Source organism: Dipodomys spectabilis, unplaced genomic scaffold (assembly GCF_019054845.1).
Source record: "Dipodomys spectabilis isolate Male_0828 unplaced genomic scaffold, ASM1905484v1 ptg000783l, whole genome shotgun sequence".
In the NCBI taxonomy this organism is placed as follows: Eukaryota; Metazoa; Chordata; class Mammalia; order Rodentia; family Heteromyidae; genus Dipodomys; species Dipodomys spectabilis.
In genome coordinates, this window is record NW_024871460.1 from 26237501 (window position 1) to 26263622 (window position 26122).

Consider the following 26122-nt stretch of genomic DNA (forward strand, 5'->3'; position numbering starts at 1 on the left):
CTTCAGAATACAAATTCTCATGTTTTGTTTTTACTATATTATGTTACCTAGTATTCTAACTCTACCTATGGAAAGAAGTTGAAAAGTATTTAAAAATCACTACTCACATGATCCTCCTACTAATTTCCAAGAGCTTTGTTCTTGGCATTGTTTTCAGGCAGGAAGTAGTTTGCCTTGTTACAGGGTGCAGAATATGTGTATTAGTCTTTGAAACATGCTTTGGAATTATTATACAGTGGTTCTCTTACAAAATGGGTTTGATGTGTGTGGTGACAGCCCAAGCACCTGTGCTGATGCTACCGCATACTCTTTTAAAAGCTCTTGGGCTCAGAGATTGAGGCAGCCGGAGCCTTCTCAGTTCAGAAGTGCATTTTGCCAGCTGAGTTAGTTTTAGCCAATGTAAATGCATGACACTTGGTTTCAAAACAAAACAAAAAAACGAGGTGGGGAAGAAAAAGAAACAGAAAGGAAAAGACCCTTGAGTTGCAGAGATTTATGTTACTGATCTTTTCTTGAATTTTGAATGTTAAGTGTTATTGAGTATGAGTGCTGCTTACTCTCCCCTACTCTTCTCTCCCCTCCCCAAACACATAATAAAAATAAAACAGAGAGAAGAGAAAAAGCAGCAATAACCTGGATTTATAATGTCAAAGTAGGTTCAGAGTAAAACGCTGTCTTAGCCTTTCATTTTAATACCTTACTATGTGTGAAATTGCCTCCTTCTCTTTTATTGCATTTGAGATTGCTGAAATTACCTATCAGCCCATCAACAAGCCTGCTTGAGAGATTCTATTCAAGGCACTGGGTTGGCGAAGAGTGAAAGTGGCATGCACACAGGATTTCTTCTAATTTGGAAATGCCTACATGTTCCTCAGAATCAGGCTGATGTAAAGAAAAGGGCATCAGTTGTTGGTTTTGTTTTTCTCTTCTAGTGGTGGAGTGTGATCTCAGGGCCTCCTGCTTGCTAGTCAGGTGTACTATCATTTAAGTCACATGCTCAGCCCATTTTTGCTTTTATTCACTTAGGGTATCTCTCATGTTTTTGCTTGGAGCCAGCCTTAGACTATACTCTCTTAACCTATTCTTCCTATGTAGTCGGTTACAAACCTGCACCGCTACATCTTCACTTATTGATATGGGCCAAGGGGTCTCACTAACTTTTCTCCTAGACTGGCCTCCTAATCTCTGCCTTCTGAGTAGCTAGGATTATAGATATCCATCATCATACCCTGTCAAAAGCAGATCATTTTAGATGACTAGTATATGCTGCTTTGTTAATGAGTTCCAAATGGGGCATCAGATCATACGCAGGTCATTATTTTAAGTATTGTATGAATCTGATGATTATGGAAATCATCTCCATGTTCACATTTCCATTTGATGTTTCTAGTTGGCCAATGATAATTCATGTGATTAATGTTTTAGGTCTGTGTACATCACTTGACTCACAACTTAATGTGCCAGAGAGACATTTCTGAGATTAATTGGACTGTACATATTCTTCACATACCCTTTCTACTTTGGGGAAAAGAACAAAATTTGCTTCTGGATGGAGATACATCCTGTAGGGATTATATTCTGATAGAATGTTCCTTTAGCATTCATAAATGCTATTGGTAGTGTTATCAATGGAAGGAATTGAGGAGCAGCAAAAGGAGTCAGATACTTCATGCACAATGCAAACCCAAGGACCTGTAGCCAGACCTGAGATTTGTTCCTGACATTGAACTTAAGTGTTCAGAGGGTCTGCTGTATGAGAACATCAGATTTAACGAGGTAAGTAGGTCAGAAGGAGCCCCCCCCTCATTCCTGTCATGCCCTTGCAGGCCAACTTGCCCCTGCTGCAGCGTGAGCTCCTCCACTGTGCAAGACTGGCCAAACAAAACCCTGCCCAGTACCTCGCCCAGCATGAACAGCTGCTTCTGGATGCCAGCACCACCTCCCCTGTTGACTCCTCAGAGCTGCTTCTCGATGTGAACGAAAACGGGAAGAGGCGAACTCCAGACAGGTGAGAGGGAGGAAGACCCTGAACTAATTAATGATGGTCTTTTCTTCTTGTAATATAAGGACAGTTTTTTTTGTCATATTCAAACTTCTAGCCTTCATCTCTTGCAGAATAGCCGCTAGCCAATATAGTTGTCTTGACTATCTTGCTTTGGGCTGAGATTTTTATAGAGCACTCAATCTCTGGCCTGTGTCTCTACAGCTTTTGTGCAACTTAATGTTTGCACTTTCAAACATGAAAGCCCAAAGATGTCTGTGAATGATACTAAAATCTCCAAGGTGATGCTGATAGCTCTTTTAGATATGTGCCAGCATTAAAAGCCTCACTTATTAAAAAAAAGTTTGTCCCAACCACATATTTTGTCTTCCAATGGTTTGGAAATTGCTTTTCCAAGTTCCTTCAAACTGGCCTGTGTATGTTCCTCAATAAACACAGTAATGAAAGTACTAAGAGGTTCTTTATGAACTATGAGAAAACTAGGAAGTTAGATAAACTGAGTGCAGATTGGTTATGTATAGAGGTTTTTGCTGAAAACATTTACTTATCAGCCAATATGTATCCTACCACACACTCTGCTCTCCTAACTGCAAGTTCTAAGACATGCAGAGAGGTCTTTTACTCCATTAAGCTCCACAAATTCCCACATATCTTGTTAAAATGATTTCATGAATATTTCAGCCACATGTACAGTTATTTCTCATACAGGAGCATAAATCCTTAACAACCTTTGCATAGTTTTGTGCAACACAAAGAAATAACTGCAACTGTATTCTAGAATTTACTGCTTTGTTTCCTTTTCTATTGATTTGTTCTCTTTATCTGCATTTCAAACAGCCTTTGAGTGGTTTCCATTCTGATAGTTCTGTTCTAGGTTTGCAAGAGCTTAAGATCTTTAGAACTGCACAGAGACCTCTATCTGTGACTGACTTAACTCTAAGTGTATTAGTGACTACCAGAATCAGAATGTTATTAAAAGCCAGCCAGTTTACATATAGTTATTTTAATGCTATGATCTTGGGAATATTTCCCCTCCAGACATAGGACTTCTTAATAGTTTAAAATTCCTCAGGCAAAAAGTTAAATATTAATTTATTTCTGATATATTGTAGATTGAAGTCTATCTGTAATCTACCAACAGCACTTCATATTCTTTTGAAATATATTTGTCATATTGTAGAGTGCATAGGACATTCAGTGTGTTAGCTTTCAAAGGGAACTGGTTAAGTTGAATGCCTGAGTGGTAGGTCTCTACGAAGCTGACTACCAAGAGGTCCTCCAGGACAGGTGATAGACATGTATGGTCCTGTGCAATTGGAGTCCATTAACAAGAGCTGCATGAAATTTTGAGGTATTTCAGCTCCATGTTTCTAGAATAATGTATCATGTGTATTAAACCAGGCCTCAGTGGTAAACTGAGAAGAAGGAATTTTATTTGGGGTGAGGAGAAAGTTCAACAGGAGAAGGCTTATATAGATGTGATACATAGGTACACTCTGAGAGTGATACATAGATACACTCTCAGCCAAATTTGAAAATGGACACAACCTGAGCTAGAACGCTTAACTACCAAATAATTTTACCAGAGTATAGAAAAACTGAATTTGATTCATTCCTGCCTCTTTTCTCCTCTCCCCCACCCTGCACTAATGGCTCTTCCCCAGCAGTTTTTATGTGAATATGGCATAACTAGAATTTTCCTCAGACAATCCTGAGGTAACTCTGAACATTATGTTAACATAGATGTGAAAAGTTCATATTAAATTGCACAGATGCTCAGCATTCCTGTTCTGATCTGAAGCTCTGGTTGTGGTGTGTGTGTGTGTGTGTGTGTGTGTGTTTGTGTGTGTGTGTGTGTATTCATTCATAAACAGTAGCTGGAATCAGGACTCATATGGTTAGTCTTTGGATGTGACATTCTTTTTTCAATTGAAACCCTAAACTATATGTTATAATGGAAAGACAGCAAAATTAGTAAGTTTCCTTATTTACAAATAAGTTAGGAGGAAAGGTAATGAGAATATGTTTTGTAAATACATTTTATCTTGTGGGAATTTGTGCAGAACCAAGAAAATATGAGTCTCTAGATTATTTTTTGCATATATTTCCTGTGTCTTGTTTCCATATGCATTTTCTTCATCTCTGGTTATTTATTTGTATATCCAGTACTACTATATGAAATTTTATTGAGTATGGAGCTGTCTGACAGCCGAGCTTTTTGTTTTACTGGATGTTTTGTTGGTGCATATGGTCTGACATGGATGAGCAGCCACGGTGAAATTTTGGAGTCTATTAAACTGGCTCATTAAAAAGATCAATCTGTTTCTGTAATAACACTGGGAGCCATCAGTCACTAAAAGAGGGAAAAACTGACACCTGAGGAGAAAACACATTTTGGTAATTTGTTCATGCCATGTCACGAACAAAAGAGCACTCTATATTTTGTTTACAACTTTGGGAGTTTAAATTCTGTGACGATTGCTGAGTTAATGTACTCAACACTCAGGGATAGCCGTTGGCAAGTTTAGCTTTCTTCTCACTCTTCAATATTGTCACTGACTATATTGTTTTCTTTTTTTAGTTACCTGTTGTTTCCAGAGAAATCTCTATGCTCCAAGGGAGTCTTTGAATTTTTCTTTTACTTTTTTCTGTATGAAACATTGAAATCTTTTCATGTTTCATTAACAAAAAATAGCTCTGGGGAGAGTGCCTGAATAATACCGAACTTGGAGATCTAAAGTAGAACACTTTAGAATTCAGGTTAGAAAATAATAATTTTTATTTTAAAAACATGTAAAGAAAGAATGCAGATTTGTTATTTTGTTAAAGTTGGGTCCAGTGGCTCACACTTGTACTGCTAGTTTTCTGGAGGCTGAATTCTAGAGGATCAGAGTACTGAGGGTAGAAAAGAAGAAGTTCTTTATTTACACTAGATCTTGAGTCTTGCAATTCTATGAAGGGACTTGTTGAAGAAAGGGATGGGAGCCTTTTCTAGAGCCAGCTCCCTGCGTGGACTGGTAAACCATGAATGCTTTCATATGGCCTGAGGAGAGAAAGAAGAATTTGAATATCATCCCATAGAGACTGCAAAGGCGATTAAAATGATTGTTTGGGAAAATTTTCTTATATTAACCACCATTGCTCTCTTTGTTTTCTATTCATGGTACTTGAACTCAGGGCATGGGTGCTGTCCATGAGTTCTTTGCTCAGTGCTAGCCTTCTACCATGAACTCTTTCCTTTCTCATGGTGTTGACATAGATGCTTTATCTGATGTCATACTTGCCTTTAATTCTGTGATCTCATCAGCTATGCTACCTCCGACTCAAGAATTTCTTACTAAGGAAACCCCATGAAATCATCTTTGGTTGTTTTAGCTATTTGCTGTCCCCTTCCTTGAAGTAACCTTCTCTTTATATGCCATCATTTTTCCTGTGTGTGACTGTGCTTGGCATTACCCTCCATTCAACCCTTCTGCACTTTATCACTGAGATCAGATAGCTGGATTCGTATGCACTTCCTCTTTCCCCAGTAATGAAAGGTTTTCTTTAATAATACTTGTCTGGGCCTTAGAAGCACATGGTCTGTCAAGTGGGAGGGATTATATGGATACACAAGGCCAACTCCTGTTTATGCTTGAGGAAAGTACCCCCAGAGAGTATGTTCAAACTCACACTCCACCCTAGTGGAGAAACCCAACATATTTACAGAAAATGATCTTTTCATGGGAAGAATTTAAGGTAAGTTTCACTAGTTTTCTTTTAAACTTTCCCTCATCTACTTCTTTTCTATAATTTACTCAGGTTAGGTAAATACCACCGTCAGGTACTCTGAGGCTTTCTGAGTCTTCAATGACAGAAATTGCATGGTAAACCTGATTTCCTGGCTTAATGAGTGAGTTTGAAAATGCCAAAGGTTGGAGTGGCAAAAAGCCATCATGTTGGAACTGAGCTGGTTGGTTAAGTGAGATGTGCAATTGCATCACATACCAGCCAAGCTGAGTAGGCTTGTTTCTCCTTTTTCTGTAAAATGGATGGAATTTCGAGAATCTGGTCTTTCTGAAGAGAAAAGGCAGATATACTTCACATGAAATTATATCATTAAGCTGACAAGGCAAATAAGAATCATATTTGTATGGTTTATTACCTTTAGTAGGAAAAGTAGGCATTTTATATGGTATCCATCCTTTTTAGTTGTTTATCGCATCTTTTATGTATTTCTTTGTTTCAAGAAGTGTAGAGCCATCCCCTATAGTCATATTTGTACAGTAGTCCATCAGCTATGAGGATTTGTAGTGAAATAGCATTAAATTACAATTATGTGAGACACAGCATGAACATAGTGGACACTTTGGAGTCTTTATTTTCCGTCCATAACCTTAATTGATAGCTTTGCTCTTAGTTGATTTGTTTATGTTTGCGATTTGAAGTTAGGGTCTGTACTTGATAGGCCAGCATGCTGTCCTTTCAGCCATACCTCCAGCCCATTTCTTTCCCCCAGATAGACTCCTGTGCTTTGTGCCAAGTCAGTTGAAGGCCAACCTCCCGTAACAGTCCTTCTACTTATGCCTCTCATGTAGCTAGGCTCATAGGCATGCCTCAACACAGCAAATTTATTTGTTGAACGTCTCTTTACCATTTTGCTCAGGATGGCCTCAAGTTGTAATCCTCTCATTGCTGCCTCCAGGATACCTGCAATTGCAGATGTATGCCACCATGCCCAGCTATAGCCTTACCTCATGGATATGCTACTAGGTTTGACTCTACTTGGTAATCCTTATACCAACCTCTATATTCTCACTTCATTTTGCTCTTTTTGTATTTATTGTATGTCTTTATTGTATTCATGTCATAGACTGACTCATTATCTATGAGATAAATGAAGCTTCTCAGTCATAAATACTGTAATGATGATCACTATCTACTGAGTACTTAAGATATTCCAGGCCTCTGAGCTCCCTAATTCACAATTAACATATAGCACTTGTTTTGTAAAAGTGCTATTGTAGATTCAGGAAGGCTGGATGCTGTGTCTAGTCACATGACTTATAAGAGGCACTGAGGGGATTCTAACCCTACATTCTCAGTCACCAAAGCAAAGCACAAATCACTCTACCAACATCTAAGTGTCCTGGCTTGAGCACAAAGTGCTTTGATAAGCTGGTCCTGTTTGGCTCTGTGGATGCCCTCCAGAGCCCTCTCATCTCAGAGAGAGGCAAGCCCCATTTGGCAGATGAGAACACTGAGTTTCAAAGAAGTTAAACCCTTTGAGTCATCTTGCCAGCAAACAGCAGATCCACAGCTCAAAACTAACACCATGTCACTCCAAACTTTCTGCTCTTTTGAAAGAACATACTGGAATAATCTTCTTTTCTTTTGATCTCCCATAGCACATTTATATTACTTCTACAGTAGCTTCTGTGTGCAGATGCTATATGAAAGCCTATAAATCTCATAGCTCCAATTAAGATCATCTTTTATGGTAAGTCAACTAAAGTGTGGTGGTGCATGCCTGCAATTTCAGCACTCAGAAGGATTGCGTAGGAATATTCGGAGTGCCAGGGCAACTTGGTTAAAGGGAGGTCCTGTGTTTAAAAAAGTGAAGTATGGAAGTTTTGTGATAGTATGCTGGTATCAAATGCACAACACCCTGGATTTGATTGCAGCACTAAATCATAATTTTATGGAGAGTTATATATGTCTTCCTCATCTTTGTATTCCCCAAAGCTCAGAAGAATGACTTAGACATAACTGATTACCTGAAACAAAAACAAATAAAACACTACAAAGCAAACAAGCCTCTACCCCACTTGAACAAATAAGTACTTCAAACTGAACTACTTATTATGAGCTACTTATTATATATGATGGTATTAAATTAACATCATATCCACTCCCATATACACACCAAGAGTCTTCATCTACTCATTTATTCATTTGGATTTGATTTTAAAAGACACAGCTCTGAAGTACAACAATGCAAATAGTCATGAACAGCCCAGAGTCCAAATGCAGAGATTGGTTCATTGACCAGAAAAAAATTAGGGGACGGTGCTCCAATGGGGAATGTAGTGATGACAAATTAGAATAAGAAGGGATAGCTGCAGACAGCGGGAAGGGAAACAGAATACTGCAGCAGTGGCAGAGATGAGGAAACACAGAGGGACTGCCAGTAACGGGCAGTCTAGCTGTTAAGCAGATGGCCAGTTTCAGGAGACATGTGACAGAGCTCCACCTTCCCATGGGGAGAGGAGGGCTCAGGTGGCTCTATGAACCTGCATGTCGCAATTCATGAAGGTCCAGGCATCACGTTTACGTGTCTGGAGAGCAAACATTGCCTGTCATTATTTACTTTTGAGGATATTAGCAAACAGCTCTGGAGAGAGAACTCTGCTCTTCTTGTAACCCAGGGGTTCTGGATCTGTGGCACTTACTTCTGCTTCTCTGTTTTCCATCGTCTGAACATCCTACTTGCTCTGGAGTGATAGCTAAAGACAACATTCACTACAGATTGTCATGAAGAATTAAGTTTGATTTTCTTTTTAAGGAGGCAGGGGAATTTGTAATCTATTTTGTTTCAGATACATTATTCAACACAAAGGAAAATGTGTAATGTGAAATTCTTATTTAAGCTTACCTATTTCCTTACAATTTCTGGAGAGCCTTCTTACTGAATGAAGTCCAGTGAACATGATAGCAAAAGTGATTTTCCCCCTTCCATTCCATGTTTAGTCCCATGGAAAACCTTAGCAAAAGTGCATGTATATGAAATCTGCTGTTTGTTAATGTCTTTCATCTTTTCTTCAGAAACACTGTTGCCCCCCTAAAACTTAGATATAAAAGTAGAAGAATAAAATAAGGAATGAATATATTTTAGAACTCCACAGAACATTAGACCCTCTGAATTTAAAATCAGTGTCTTTCTCCTGCTCATCACCTAGAGTCATCAGGCTAAGAGTAGGTCATGGCTATTCAGACAATGAGCAAACAATTCCAGAGGACCCCTGTTGTGCCAAGTAAGTAGTGGTATGACAGGGCAAAGTCCTGGTATTCTGAGGCAGGAAGGAGGGGCCTGTGCCAGAGGAGCTGTTGAGATCAACAATAGGACTCATATGTAGAGAATAAAATTTGTATAATGATCTTCAAGTTTCTCTTTAGGTGATGAGGTAGAAGGTCGAATGGGGTGCATAAAAAAGACAAAGCCAGATTGGTGCATTTAGTTTACAAAATTAACACATGATAATTTTGCAAAATAATGGGTTTCATTGGGACATTTTCATGTTTATATGTATAGCTGTACATCTATCATTTTCATCCCACCATTAGCTCTTGTCTCTCTTCTGAATCCTCCTGCAAATAAATCACCTTCTACTTTCAAATCTTTGAGGAACATGACTCTCAAACTTTTGAGGAACCTCCATATTGATTTCCATGATGGCTGCACCAGTTTCTATTCCCAGCAGCAATGTGTGAGAGTTCACTTTCCCCCACATCCTTGCCAGAATTTGCTACTGTTTACCAGCTCATAGCCACTCTGATTGGGGTGAGATGGAATCCCAACATAGTTTGTGTTTTTGTTTTATTGAGACATTTTCTCCATATAACTTAGACTGGTGTAGAGGTCGTGATCAATATCTTAGTCTCTCTCAAATACTGAAACTACAGATGTGTGCCAGCATGCTCAGCTCCTCAGTGTAAGTTTCAAAATTTGATCATTCATTCATTTTTGCAATACTGGGATATGAATTTAGGGCCATGTGCCCTCAGCACCTAAGGTAGGTGCTATAACATTTTAGCCACATCTCTAAGTCCCTCAGAACTGTTTTGACTCACATTTCCTTAATGGCTAAAGATGTTGAACATTGTTTTATGTACTTATTGACTATTTGTCAGAACTGTCTGTTCAGTTAATTCTCTCACTTATTGATTGGATTATTTGTTCTTTCAGTTCTTTATATATTCTGGATATTAATCCCTTGTCCAATGAATAGCTGGCGAGGTTTTTTTTTTTTTTCCAATTGTGTATGTTGTCCCTTGACTCTGATAATTGTTTCTTTTACTCTACAGAAGGTTTTTAGTTGATGTAATCCCATTTGTCAATTCCTGCTATTATTTCCTGAGCTACTTCTTATTCAGAAAGTATTACCCATGCTTATATCTTCAGGTGTTTTCCACATGTTTTCCTGTAGTAGTTTCAAAGTTCCAGGATTCACATTATCGTCTCAATCAGTTATGCTTAACTTTTTATATAGGGATCTAGTTTCTCTCTTGTACGTGTGCATATCTATCTTTCTAGCACTGCCAAATAGGCTGTCTTTTCTCCAATATATTTTCTTAGTACCTTTGTCTGGGATGAGTGCAAGGATTTCTGGATCCTTTATTCTGTTCAGTTAGTCTACATGTCTGTCTTTGTGCTAGTACCATGTGTGGTTACTTCGAAATATAGTATAACTGGAAATCATGAATTGTGATACCCTCAGTATTTGTCTTTGTGTAAGATTGCTTTGGATATTGAGGGTCTCTTTTTGCTTCTAAATGAATTGTAAGATGTTTTGATTCGATTTCTATGAAGAAAACCACGAGGATTTTAATGGAGTTGCATCAAACTTGTAGGTTAGGAATAAGTCTACTTCTAAGTGCTTGGTGTAACTCAAATAAGTGAACAGCTGAGATGCATAATATATTTATTTGAAACAGTAATAAGATTAAAATTTGGGATGCTTCTTTGAAATTGCAGAGCTTAAATTATTCTATGCCACTTTATGCCCCACAAAGTCTTTTTTGTTTATGTTTGTTTGTTTATTGTTGGTAAGGGAGGATCTTACTATGTAGCTAAGATTGTCCTCCCCACTTGATATGTAGAACATGTTGAACTTGAACCCTAGATCCTCCTTAGCTTCCCTACCACTAGGAATACAAGCATGCATTCATGTGCTCTGCTGAGATATTTTTGCATTAGTATTTTCCCCATGTAAAAACATCTTCATCAAGGGGAAAGAAACCTTACATGTACTTTTGTTACTTAGGAGATTTATTCTCTCATTCCACCTGTCATCTAAACTTTATAGCCGATTTTTTTACACTTTCTTTTTCTTGAATGCTATCCTATTTTATTACAGTGTTACCAAGAATTATCAATGAACACTAGCTAATCATACCTTGTTAGATATTTCATAAAGAATTTTCAAAAGTGTTTGCTTTCTTTTTCAAATAATTGACCTATTGAGGAGCTGAAGAACTGTGGCCTCCAATGGAGTAAGGTACAGATGAAGTTTCTGATTCAAATGGAGGCTACCATTATCATTTTTCAGGCCTTATTTTTACTGGGAAGTAAGCTCTAGTGAGAAAGTTAAGTAATAACCAGGTTATATAAATGCAGTCTTTGGGTACTTCTGTGTTTAGGATGTCTGACCTTAATAAAGATGAAATTAGGCTAGGTATTGAAATGGTGAAATTATATTCAGAATAATGTCTTCTTGTAGGGAAACAGAATATCCATAGATTTTAAAAATAAACCAAAGGTGGATGGGATGTCATACACCTGTATTCCCAGCATTGAGGAAGATGAGGCAGGTGGTTGATGAGTTGTAAACCAGAATGGGCTACTGAAAACTGAAAACTAAATATAAATGGATGGATGGACAGACAGACAGACAGATAGACAGACAGACAGACAGACAGACAGATAGATAGATGGATGGATAGATAGATAGATAGAAAGATAGATAGATAGATAGATAGATAGATAGATAGATAGATAGATAGATATATAGATAGATAGATAGATAGATAGATAGATAGATAGATAGATAGATAGATAGATAGATAGATAGATAGATAGATAGATAGATAAATATTGCCACATTTCGGTTAGAAATTCCATTCTTCCAGAGTTTGAGTTACTTCAAAGGCAGGTTTATATAGCACATTGAAAACTATTTACCTTTTCCCTATATGCTTTCAAAAGTTCAACAAGTAAAACTTTGACAATCTAGCTGTGTGTCAATGGTTCACGGCTGTAACACTATCTACTCAGAAGGCTGAGCTCTAAGAATCATGGTTCAAAGCCAGCTTGGGAAGGGAAGCCCATGGTACTCTTACCCACAATTAACTACTGTGAGCCAAAAGTAGAACTGTGTGTCAACTAGTAGATTGCTAACCTTGAGGGAAAGTACTTTAGGGAAAGTACTCAGGCCCTGAGTTCAAACCCCAAGACTGACACAATAAAAAGAAGAAGAAAGAAGTAAAGAGACAAACAACAACCAACTTGTTTTAATTATGCTCTAGACAAACAGCCTTTGGCATGGGTCATCTTTATATTTAGACACCAATGATGGGAACAACAGCGAGGCAGAACTCTTAGAGCCTTATTTCTAGGAGTCATAGGAGTAGTCAGTACTTTGCTGTGAAATATAGCTGTTCCTGAAGTGATGAACTTTGTATGTGACTAGCTCTCAAGAGTATGGGGATACAGGCTGGTGGGGTATAAAGACCTGAAAAAGGGGAGAAGGCAAATTTAAGACTTAACCCCTCCCTCTCAAGACATCACTGCCTCTGTTGTGTTGCTGTTGTTGGGGTTAGAAAAATGCTCTTTTCTCTTCAAATACAATTGGGTCATGAAAGTAATAATACTGACCAGAAGGCTCATTTGAAGAAGAAGAGAAATTGCATATCCAGCCATTAGAACTCTGTAAGGATTCTTTCAGGGATAAATGTTGTTGATATCATTAAAATGGACAGGAAAAACCATCAGTTGGGCTGGTTGGATACAAATGGATGTTTTTATATTGAAATGCTACAAGAGCTGCTCAGAGATGTTTGGAAGATACTTTAAAATTTCACTCAAAAAATCTGCTGTAAGAAATAAATTGTTCAAAGCAAAGAATAGAGATTGGTTGACTTGCATGCACATGATTTGGTGAGAGAGGCATTAACTCTCTGTGCTTTGATCTAAATAACTATGTGATTTAGCTGTAGAGAATAATTATAACTGGAAACAATTGCCAAGTTTTCAAGCCAGAAAAGACCTCAGAAACCATCTAGTCCCAGTGGTTTTCAAACTTGATGTTAGAAACAGACTTTTTCCTTTAAAAATTAAATCTTAAGCACAACCCCGATTTTTGAAACAGATTAGAATAAGTGGGTTTCTTTGGCCCCTTGAATCTGGATTGGTCAGGGAAAACGTTTTTTTGTTGCCTATAGAATCCTGTAAGCCCCCTCAGAAGGCTGAGTTTGAAAACCACTGATCTAGTCCAACCCTTTCATTTTACAGATGAGCAAACTGAGGTCCCAAGAGGTTAAGTCCAAGGTCATACAGCTAGTCGTGGAAGAGCCAGGACTAGGTCTCAGTTTTCTTGATTTCCAGTCCAGTGCTCTTTCCATTACACCTCACTGCCAGTAAGGTAGGTGCTGTGTTAGCATTGTGTTCATAGTTACTAATATAGTCTCCACTATTTTCCAATTGATTTATGCTGGTAAATATGCATTGAATGTCGAAATGTATTATTCAGAAATATATAGGATGTGAAAAATCCAGATTAGAATTACATAAGCATAGTCAGAGGATAAATCAATACCTATTATGCTTCCTTTTACTTTTAAAAATTATTTTAAAGCAATGCATTTAGGTAATGTCTGAGCTATATTGGGTGTTTTTGTCTGATACCAATGATCAATATGTATGGAGTCAGTATGTTTCAGACACATACTTAATGGGAACAGCATTGAGATTTCTGGATACCACTTTTGTGGGGACCATGCAGTGCTGTCATTTCTAGTATTGGCCAATCTCCTATTTCTGGAACAGTGCTCATGGTGGCCATATGCTGCCTGTGTACTAAGCTTTACAGATTTCCCTCCATTCTTTAGGTGTGTATGCCTCTGTCTCTAACTTGTTTATCCTTCTCAGTCTGGTGTGAATGAATTGTTACTGGGACTCTACCCCCATAGAAATGAAGGACAGGCATGGTGAAATCCTGATAATCCCTGGTTATCTCCATCCAGATGTTCCTCTCTAGTATTATCATCAGACAAAAAAGTGCCAGGAGAGCAGAAGTGTCTTAACACCTCTATAACTATCATCTTAACAACTTCAACAAAGAAGGCTCATGGGAATCTGGAGCCATTGTGAATTGATAGGATTCTTAGGAGGGAATTTCCCTGGGAAAATGCTTCCACAGGTCTACGGATAAAGTGCTAGTTTGATGAGGATGGCCAGCTGCTGAGTGAAAACTTAGTTTGAGAACTGTAACTTCGGTTGAATTTGGAGATAATTTGTTTCTGTCTCTATATTGCAGAGTCTCTCAGCAATGAGATATACATTCAGCCAGGAAATATTTTTTTCTTTTAGCCCTACTTTTGCGAACCCAAGAGCTGAGATAGTTATCAAGTCTTACGTATTGAATGCATTCCTCTGAAAGCCAGGTTCAAAGATCCATGGACCTTAGGGTGAGGTGCAGTCAGGGTGCGCCTGTTCTGTTATAAGACCTGGTGACCCCACACAGGATGTGCAAACTCTCTAGGTATGTGTTTTCTCAATATTAGGGTAAAGGCAGTGACCTAGGTCTTCCTTCTCATCCCAGCAATCTGGACAACTGGTGATTGGATACGTTAGTGACTCAAGATATAACTGGGGACATCTTGCTCACTTGGATTATGGTATTCCAATGGAACTGTGGACAATAATGGAAATGTGTTGTGTTTTTTTCATCCACTCTGTAGCCTCTAAAAGCCATGAGTGGTTCTTGAGTACCTGCTACTAGGTAATTGGACTTAAGCTTTACTTAGTTATAATTAACTTGCATTTTAAACTGCTGCATGTGGCTATGGTAGTGGACAACATACTACTGATGTATTCTCTCACATGAACATCAGATGCCAGGTGGAATAGGTGTACCATATTTATCTAGAGAGTGGTGATGTTTTATGCTGATGAATCTTAATCTGATACAGTTGTTCTTAGGGCAACTTGTAGAAATCAAGTACTCTTCTTTGCGTGAAATAGATCTACAGAAGGCTATTGGGTAGCCTGATATTTGTAACTTATACACATGAGTGGCAACTGCAGTGTGCTTGCTAATTTGATGACAAGTGAAGCATTTTCTCCAGTGTCAGTCATGCAATCATTTTTGGCTTCAGCCTGGATTTCAGGGAATTCCCCCAAATCTTCTGGGAAGCTGAGTTTTGAAAGTTTCTGGCCAATAAAGGAATTTTCTTTTGATATTACAAGCTCAAACATGGATATCTGAATGATGCTGGCTATTGAGTCCTTTGTAAAACAAATTTTCTTTTTTTTTCTCTTCTCCCCTCAGAACCAAAGAAAATGGCTTTGACAGAGAGCCTTTGCACTCAGAACACCCAAGCAAGCGGCCATGCACTATTAGCCCAGGCCAGCGGTACAGTCCAAATAATGGCTTATCCTACCAGCCAAATGGCCTGCCTCACCCCACCCCACCTCCACCTCAGCATTACCGTTTGGACGATATGGCCATTGCCCACCACTACAGGGACTCCTATCGACACCCCAGCCACAGGGACCTCAGGGACAGAAACAGACCTATGGGTAAGATGAAGGATGTGTTCTTTTTATTAAAGATTGGATGTATGAAGACTTGAGTGATCATTTCTCAGCTGTGTTTGAGATATAACATATACTAGGGTTGAAAAATTCTTTCTTCTTTCCTTATATTGTCTCCTTTATGAAAAAACTGGTAATGATATGCTGTCTTGCTCATAATTCTGTGTGTGTGTGTGTGTGTGTGTGTGTGTGTGTGTTTGTATGCATGCATGTTCCCGTGTGTGTCAATGCTAGGCTTGAACTTAAAGACTTGTATTGTCGCTTGACTTTCTTGTTTAAGGCTAATGCTCTACCATTTGGGCCACAGTTTCACTTCCAGCTTTTTGCTGGTTAACTAGAGATAAGAGTTTCTCTGATTTGTCTGCTCAGGCTGGCTTTGAACCTCAATCCTCAAATATCATCTTCCGAAGTATCTAGGATTACAGAATCACACAACAATCACTTATATTAATGAAGGTAACAGGTTAACTCTTTTTGTGTGTGGAAGAGCACATCAAACTTAATATAAAACTTTTAGTTGTAGAAATAAAGACAAATGGAATTTTAGCTTGAATTCTTTTCTTCATAGGAGGGATTTCATATGCACTTTGCTTCCACAGATAAATTTTCTAAAACTCTTCTTTCATCAGATTTTTGGCTTGAAAGTTAACTTTCGTATTTCAAGTTTCCATGATATTTCACATTTCAGGATTTGATATGAAAGGCTGTTTGTGGCTTAATTTGACTTGTGTTACTTCAGGAGTGTTTGCTTCTTTACTTGAAAATACCAGTGATTAACGTTAGTGTTGTCAAACAGTGGAATATAGAAGGAGTGAGTTTGGAAAATGTATGTTTTATTTGCCTTTATCCATTACTTCATTGCATAAAATCATTGGAGGTAAAGCTCTTAAATAGACATTGAAGTGTCTCCCATGAAATATCAGAGGAGAAACTGATGAGGTAAGTTTGACATGTGATTAGTATCAGGTGGTTAGTAAGTGTACCATTCTTCAGACACCTTCAGTTCTTAATGCCCAGTCTGACTGAGAGCAATGGCCAGACAGCCCACTTTCCTTTTCCCATCTCCTATGTCTCTTTCATCCACCAGCAGGCCTTCCTTTATTGCATAACTAGTTGTTGGCAAACTTCACTGACATGGGCGATTTGGTGGGCAGGATACTAGAACAAACAAAGGATGAAGTCCAAATGGAAAGCCAGAAAATGGAGCAGAGAATGCAAAGCTCTGGGGAATGTAGCCAACCAGTCATCTTCTGCTTGAATCATAGTGACAGATTTTTTCTTTCTTTCTAGGAAGGTAGATGGATATGCAGAAGTGTATGTGAGATTTCCAAGTAGGTTACTAACAAACAGGGACTGGCATCTGTAGGGTCTTTTTTTCTATTCTATACATAGCCCTCAACCAAACGTTTAAAAAACACATTGAGTCAGTGTTAGGGTGGGGGAGAGGGGGGAGATGATTGAGGCTTTGGTTGTGAGATAGTAAATTGTTACTTTTGGTTCTCTACAACAGTAGTTTCTACATTTATATAGTGTGTCAGACAAATGGCTAAGCATATAATTTGTGCTTTCTTAATAGGCAATCTGTCTAATGCTCTCCCAGGTACCATTTCTGAAGAGCTTTCAAAAGTGGTTGTGCTATTTCTTAGTCCAGATTGATGTTTTGGCCTCAAAAATCAAATGTGATAACAAGCTCCTTCTATGCATCTCACTTACCATTGATTTATGACTTAAAGCTAGAAACCATGACTGCCCACTTTTAAATAGCAGTGGAGCCATCCGTCCTGTGAGGCCAGTTCAAGAGATCCCAGTTGTAGCTGTGAGGAAATGGCCTGCTTCTCAGGCTGCAAATACAGTCTCATGAAATATTAGGTACTATGCACTATAAAGTTATCAGCAAGGAAGTAATTACGCTTAGACACAATGATTATGTTTTCATCCAATAATGCAAAATGTGCTTTTATAAATTATATCTGTATTCATGGGTTTTATGTGATTTTTTTCTTCAAGCCATGTTCCTTACCTTTTAATTATATTAGCTTGTAAAACTAATAGCGCTAATCTCTATAAATATGTGCAGTTATTTAGCCATCCCTAAAGTCTGGCAAGAGTTTAGAGGGTGTTAATTGTAAAATAAAATCTTGACATGTGCGTAACAAATTATGATGGTACATCAGGCTGCCATTTTGAGAATGTAAAAATTGTCGTAAAGGTATACTTTGTCTGGTATGATTTATAAGTGTCTATTCTGTGTAGGGACATATGCCCAGTAGAATCCTTTCATAAAACAACTTTGTAAGTAGCATTGGCTTATAACTAAGCTTAGAATTTCAGCCTACTTGGATAAATTCTTCTAAAAATCTAACTACAGTTCAAATTTAACATTAGTGCCGTTTCTCACAAATGGAAAATATGTTCTTTAATGATTATGAGCTGTTTTTCCCACTATATCCCTCTGGTGATATAAATATAAATAAAAGTTGTATAGTGCTGAATATTTATATATGTGAAATAGAGAAAATAATACATGTAAACTTTTTATTCACTTTATTGTTTCCTTCCAAAGGTTTTATCCAACCTTTGTCTTTGAGAGTTCAAAAGCTGTGAATGAATCCTATAACTCATAACCAAATACTTGGGATCAAACATTTTTAATGCTATTACTTTCTGAAAAAAAAAAGAGATAAAGCTTAACATTGTTGCACAGTATGGACTCTAATTAGCCACAGTCATAATGTGGCTCATTAGTTATTTCAAGTGTTATATAAAGCATGTATAATTATTGAACCAGTCGCTGAATTTTGGTGAGATTTGAACTTAGGGCCTCTTGTTTACTTGCCTTGCCTTGCTCATGGCTGGTGCTCTACTGCTTGATCCACAGCTTTTTGCTGTTATTTCATGGACTTATCTTCCCCACCTGGCTTCAAAATATGATCCTCCAGATCTCAGCCTCTTGAGAAGGCTAGGATTATAGATGTGAGCCATTAGTGTCTGGCAGAATTTTTGAAGCCTTTGATATGGCTATAGCTCTTGGTCTCTAAAGTAATAGAAATATTTAGATGCCACTGTCTTGGAATTCCCTGTCATATTTTTATTCTTATCATTTCCTGGTTGTTTCTGTGATGACTAATTTTAACAGTACTGTTTTTTCCCTCTAAAACACAGGCAAGAAGTAAGTCAACAAAAATTACATATTTGCAAACATTTCAACATGAAACAGTCACAACAAACAGAGCAGAAACAAATATTACTTTCCCAATGTCTTTTCTATTATGCAAATTAGTAATACATATTTGCAGTTTTACTTTTTTGCCAATAGGTGGCATTGACAATGTTAAATTTTAAAATGTGTATTTGAGGAATACACATTTCTAATTGGACAGGAATGGTTCAAAGTGCTTTGTATTTATCAGGGTTCTTTTTGCCTGAGAAAGAGTTTTCATCAATTTGTTCACTTCTATTAGTTATAAATAAAACTTCTTTTGTGGTTAGCAGGATAGAGTCATGTGACATCTTTTTTTAATCCTCTAAAATAACTAAAACAAAAGACTGATAACCACTGAGACAGCACAAAAAGTGGATACGCTGTCTTATAACTTATTGGCATGTAATTCTTACATAATACTCTCAGAAAATCCCTGTCTAAAGGCCCATACTAAGCCCAATTTAATTAGCTGTCGAAGGTAGAAATGGAGGAATGGCTACCAAAAGAAAAGTGTGAGTCATTTAAAATGGAAAATAATACCAGGAACCAAGGCTTTCTCTTCACAGTAGAATGTAAAGATATTTGCCCACAAGTCTGAAGAGACATCTTCTGACATCTAGTCATAGCCTTCTAGTCCATCATGGTCGTGAGACGCACAGACTCAGTACTCTGGTGAGCCTTTCATGTAACTGCTTACATCCTTTCGTACTGTTGCTAACTGGTAAACATCACAGGTTGCTTTTCCACAGTACTATCACTGTGATTCTGAGGAGTGTTGATGCTCACAGTCTTTAAATGAAGATTTCTAGTTTCTTGGCTTGACCCTATGATATGTGAAATTGTAACTGGTATGTTGATTTTTCTTCATAAAGAATATCTCACACAGGTTTAATTTTTATATTTTCATAAATTGAAAGCATGTAGACAAATTTTATTTTATCCAAACTCTTTCTTCAGTGGCCTGATTTTATCATTGAAATTTCTGCTGAAATTTGAAGTTTTCTTAATCTTGCTTGTTTTGGAAAATCATATCCCTGCTCATGTAACATTACTTATTCTGCCTTATATTTTTAATTCAGGACAGCCATATTTGAGACCACATACTGCTTGCTGGTGGCTTCTGTCATGAAGACTTTTTGTTTCTTGCTAGGGATTAAACCCCTGAGTTTTGCACATTCTAAACGTGTCATCTACTACTAAGCTACATTATTACTCTAAATACAAAAACACCCAGTGCTGGTTTCTCATATTTGCTAAGGATTGATTTCATTCTTTGTTTTGTTTTTGAGGCAGAGTCTCATGATGTGTGGCAAGCTAACCTTGAACTCAAGGTCCTTCCTGCCTCCTTTTGAGTGCTGAGATTACACTATATCAGACTATTAATATTTGCTTGCTTGGGGCTAGGAAGTTGGCTCAGTGGCAGAGTGTTTGCCTTGCATGCCTGAGGCCCTGGGTTCGATTCCTCAGCACCACATAAGCAAAAAGAAAAAAGCTGAAGTGGCTCTGTGACTCAAGTGGTAGAGCACTAGCTTTGAGCTGAAGAGCTGAGGGACAGCGCTCAGGCCCAGAGTTCAGGCCCCACGATGGGACTCAAAACAAAACAAAACAAAACAAAACAATATTTGCTTGCTTGCTTATTTATTTGTTTGCGTGTTTGTTTATTTATTGTTTGTGCTGGTCTTTCTGAGGCTTGAACTCAAGGCCTGGGTGCTGTCCTGCTGTCTCTGGGCTTTCATGCTCAAGGCTACTTCCTGCTTTATCTAACACTTGAGCCACAGCTCCACTTTCAGTTTTTTGGTGATTAACTGGAGTTTAGAGTCTTAGAGACTTTCCTTCTCAGACTACCTTTGAACCTTGTTCCTCAGATCTAAGCCTCTTGAGTAGCTAAGACTAAAGATGTGAACCACTCATGCCTGGTATAATATATTTTTATTAATAATCATGGATTGTTATATCGATAATTATCTCTAAACTTAGTATCACTTTATCCTTCCATATGTAAAATAAAAGATTCTAGCCCTATGATCTCTAAATTTCCTTCTAGAAGGTTCAAACATTTCTTGTCTCCTAACAAAAAAAAATATATGTTTTCAGCTTTGAATTTGCCTGTGTGGTTGTGGTTGTGTAACATGTTAGCATATAGATGGTACACTGAGTGCTTTCAGGTGATGAAGCCTTCTTCTCTAATTTGCAGGGTTGCATGGCACGCGTCAAGAAGAAATGATCGATCACAGATTAACAGACAGAGAATGGGCAGAAGAGTGGAAACATCTTGATCATGTAAGATATCAGTAGTCACTTAGGCTAAAAGTCTTTTGAAAACATCTGACAAGAAAAAAGCTTGGAGATGCTTTGATATTTTTTCAATGTCCTGCTCTCCTTAAAAAAATGATTCTGACCTTGAATATGGGACTTGATTTCCAAATTGGTTTGAAAACCTCTTAAGTGAAATATGTAGATCTTGGAGAAAGACAGATTAGCATGTTAGTACAGGGTCATTAGTTTATAGACTAATATACTCAGTATTTGGAAAGATAGACATAGTGGGTGTAATACTTTTAATGCAAAAAACACCTGTCTCTCTTGATTCACAATTATATTCTTACTTGATTGTCTCATTTTGCTGAATTCGTACACCTGTTAGGTCTAATTTCAAATCTAACAGTTTAAAGGATCAGACCGAAGCCTTCAGGAAAAAAATATTGTGTTTTCTTTCACTATCCCCGAATAATTAGTTTCATTAGTCCTCAACTCCTCAACTTCTTTAACTCATGCTGATTGTTGTATTCTTTCTTTCCCCCATTTCCCACATAGCTGTTAAATTGCATCATGGACATGGTAGAAAAAACACGGCGATCTCTTACAGTCCTGAGGCGATGTCAGGAAGCAGACCGGGAGGAACTGAATTACTGGATCCGTCGCTACAGTGATGCTGAGGACTTGAAAAAAGGTGGCAGTAGTACCAGTAGCCATTCCAGACAACAGAGTCCCGTCAACCCCCAGACCCTGTTGCATTAGGTACCTTCTCTCTAGATGAGCATCTTCAATAGATATTTCTTACACTCTGGATCAACATTATTTTTAACATGATTTATTTATTTACTTACTTATTTACTTATTTATTCATTTTTCAATGAATGCTGTCAGGGACTGGGGAACAGTGGTTCTTACCTCCTGGCTACTCAGGAGGCTGAGATCTGAGGATTCCCCAATCCAGGAAGGAAAGTCCCTGAGTCTCTTATCTTCAAAACCACCAAAAACCAGAAGTAGAGCTGTGGCTCAAGTTGTAGTGCTAACCTTGAGTAAAAAAGCCCAGAAACAGCACCAGTTCAAGCCCCAAGACTCTCTCTCTCTTTCTTTCTTTCTCTCTCTCTCTCACACACACACACACACACACATGCATGCACGCACGCACACACACACACACACACACACACACACACACACACACACACACACACACACACACACACACACACACACACACACACACAGATACTCCAGGAATTTAAGAAGAGTGAACTTGATTCCTATACAGTTTATCTCAGGAAGGTGGCTGATGAAGAAATGGTCACTGAACTCAAGCTCTTTTTGCAGATGAATGGACAAGGCTTATGGCAGAGGTTCAAGGCCAACAGTTGATGTACCCTGTGTGTGCACCTCAAGTGTGCTCCTTCATAGTATAACTGTTTGGACCCTGCCTGAAACCTGCAAACACACCAGCTCAGGGAATGTGCTTGGGGCTTCTGTGCACAATTTTATGTGCACACTTTTTTTGTTTTCTTTTTTCTTTTGGCAGTACTGGAGTTTGAGTATCTTTCAAGCACTCTGTCACTTGAACTATATGCCAGCCTTTGTTGCTTTAGTTACTTTTTGGACAGGGTCTTACACGTTTCCCCGGGCTGGTCTCAGACTGCCATCATTTTACCTATACTTCCCACATAGCTGAGGCTATAGGCATAAGCCAGAAGTACAGGTTTCTGTACTTCTGACAAACTATATAGAAGATTTTTTCCACACTGCACACACATGCAGTGTATTCTTATTTATGTGCTGGTTCTGGGGCTGGTGATCTACCATTTGAGCCAAAAGTCCAGTCTAGCATTTTGCTTGATAAGTTTGGAAATGTAATCTTTTAGATTTTTCTACCTGGGTTGGTTTCAAACTGTGGTTCTCCAGGTCTCAACCTCTTGAGGAACTAAGACTAAAACTGTAAGCCATGGACTCCTGGCAGTTTTCTAATTTTCATTTTGATATACAGTCTCTAAGACAGTCGATTTGTAGTTGCAGCTTATAAAAGAAAACACCCCAAACTTCAAACCCTCTCTAGACCAATGACCTAAAGGCAGTACAGTTTGCTTGTATGCCTTGGAAATTGAGATGAAACTTAGTTTTTTTCCAGTGATTTGATCTTAGATTTCTTAATCATGCTTTTATTAATCCTACTTATATGTAATGAGACTATTATTAAGTGCTAGTATTGTAATTCTATTTCCTATTGATCTTTGGGGATTGTGAGGTTGCAAATAGGGTATAACTCCTCAGATATTGAAATACATCTTCAACTTGAAAATACTTTTTGCATGGCTTGCAAACTTCTACCTAAATGGATAACAAGATTCCATTGTTTATATTGGTGGCCTTCTTTGGATGAGTTGTCAGAGGTAACTTGGTGGCAATGCATTGTGTGGATCCTTAGGCCTTCATCTTGTATGCTTAGCTTGGAACTGTCAGCCAGTTCAGGTGAGAATACAGTCTTTGCTACAAGACAAAACTAATGGATATTAAGCATATGACTTTGACAAGTAGTGGAAACATTCAGCTGATGAGCAAAAATTACAAACGAAGTATATGATTTGTCTATTGGTCATATTATTTTTATTATTTGAAATATTCCTAGTTTATTGTTTGTTTGTTTTTTCTTTGTGGATTTCTGCTAATCCCTGAGTATGGAATGTCCATTACATAAGTATTAAAATAAAGATTCCAGCCACTTAACTTACTCCACAGGCTTATTCTAAAGAATTTTTGTGTATATGTGTGTGCTGGTCCTAGAGCTTGAACTCAAGGCCTAGGCACTGTCTCTGAGGATTTTTAACTGTGTGAGCCACAGTTCCACTTCTGGCTTTTTGGTAGTTCATTAGAGGTAGGAGTCTCACAGACTTTCCAGTCTGGGCTGGCTTCAAATCTCAATCCTCTTCTTGAGTAGCTAATATAGATGTGTGCAACTGGCAATCAGCCTAAAGATTTTTAAAGACAAACAAGTATTTGTCAAATTGTGTTGGACAAGAAATAAAATCAGACTTAAGTATGATTTGAATCAGTATTCATCGAAACAAAGCTATTTGGAGTAAAGTATAATAAACATCATGTTTTAATTTTCTTACTGTGAACAAAAAATGATTAATCGTGGCAAATTTGCCCAGGAAAAAACAAAGGGGGATATTTGTAACCACCCAATGTAGACAAAAATTGAAAGCCTTAAAGATAATTTATAGTTTGGCTTTTCTCTGTGGTGTACCTCGAATCAGCAATTACTTACTGATTGCTTCCCAAACCAGGTTTTGTGTTGAGCAAGACAAGATATTTCCTTGCTCATAGTTGAGCAAGGAAAGATATTCTGTATTGCTTCCTATACCTGAGAATCTATTGGAAGAGATGGGAAAGGGCATAACTAACGAGTTTTATGGGCACAAGACAGCCACTTCAGTGCGGTCAACAAACTGATATTGTTGCTATATCTGTTGCCCACTGCAAAAGCAAAGTTTCAGAAATAGATTGGGTGTCCTCTATGAGTTGCTATTAAGGCAAAAGGCATTGGCTGCTTTGGGCATAATCACTACAGCGATGCACACATTCATAGATCCTGATGATGCCGATATTTACTTTGTTCTCCAGAAGCAAGATGACTTCAGTTTTTGTGTTACGTGAAACTCTTCTATAAGAGGCCACACATTATACTGCTTTAGTGTATTTGACAAATTTGTATTCTCGGTAAAGCAGAGATGTTTTGTCCTAGAGCTCTTATGTGCTATGTTCTTCAAAAGTGACAAATACAACATCCTCATGTTTTTTTGTGGATAGAAAAACCCAAGATTACTTATTAACTCTCATAACTGCCAAAAGCTACACAATTCGCAGGTCTTAGCAAAACATTTTGTTTGTATATCCTTGCTGGTTGATTTTGAAATGTTTAATTTTCTGGAGCTAGGTACGGCTGTAATTAAGAAGACAGGTAGTTTGTAATCCTGGACCATGGTTGTTTATATAAAGTACTTTCTAAGACTGTCTTTCAAGCTTTGGAATTAAATGCATCAATTGTATATAATGAAAGGATTAGAGATTACTGACTAATAAGTCTCTTTTACTTTTTTTTCTGGTCTTGGACATTCTAGACTTTTTCTATAGTTCATTATGAGCCATCTTTCTATTTTTTATAAGTCTTTTCCTATGATTAGATAGATTAAAATTATTTAATGCTTATGTTAAGGACATGGTGAGATATAAAGCTCTGAAATATGAATGCATTTATCCCATCTACTTTTCTTTTTCCTTTAGTGGTCCTGATGTTTTAATTCAGGGTTTAAATGGTGTTTAGTTGTTTCTGTACCATTTGTGCCACACCTCCATGCCTGTTTTTTCCTCATTATTTTCTTTCTCTTATTTGAAATGGTATGTATGTATTTTAGATTTCTGCATATATCTTATTTTTAAACTATTTACCCAATATGTGTGAAATAAGCATATTTTCCTATATCCCATGGTATACATCTACTATTTCTGTTTTTTTTAAAAAACTTTGAAATGTTTGGTTTTAATTTAGACAACATCAGTAAGAGCAAAATTGAGTGAGCTTGTTTGTCAGACATTTTTCCATTTTCTGAACCTTGTGAACCAGTTCTTAGGACTGGTATCCCATGGGTTTGGCCATCCATCCTGACCATTGTCTCTAGTGGAGAACCTGACTTCAGTCTATGTCAGTGGAAGAATAAGTAGTTGGTGGCATTTCCAGAATGTGATCTTTTCAAAACTATTTATCTAATGGAGATTTGATGAATGAGATTAGTTTTATTTATCTTGCAAAGCAGTAGACAAATGTTAACAAAAGTAGAATATACTGTCAGTGGACACATTCTGTGTTCTCACTGCCATTGCTGGTTATTTTCAAGATGTAGTCTCTCACACACTTATCTGTCCAGGATGGCCTCAAATCTCAATCCTACCACTCTCAACTAACGAGGTATGAAAACAGGCATGTGCTACCTGCACCTACCTCCCTGCATTCTTTCTTAAATATATGAATACTGTGATGTGTAGAATAAGAATTTATGAAATTTACTTGGTA

The 26122-nt window shown here is 37.7% G+C and overlaps 1 protein-coding gene across 1 annotated transcript in view; it reads left to right on the forward strand.

The window, feature by feature from the left end:
- The window catches only part of Runx1t1 (RUNX1 partner transcriptional co-repressor 1), a 142224-nt gene that overhangs the window by 86268 nt on the left and 29834 nt on the right, over positions 1 to 26122 (forward strand). The window contains 5 exon segments of the mRNA XM_042673166.1: positions 1827 to 2008; positions 15310 to 15560; positions 20972 to 21057; positions 21592 to 21774; positions 21777 to 21795. Of these exon segments, the coding sequence (XP_042529100.1) occupies positions 1827 to 2008; positions 15310 to 15560; positions 20972 to 21057; positions 21592 to 21774; positions 21777 to 21795 (721 nt within the window).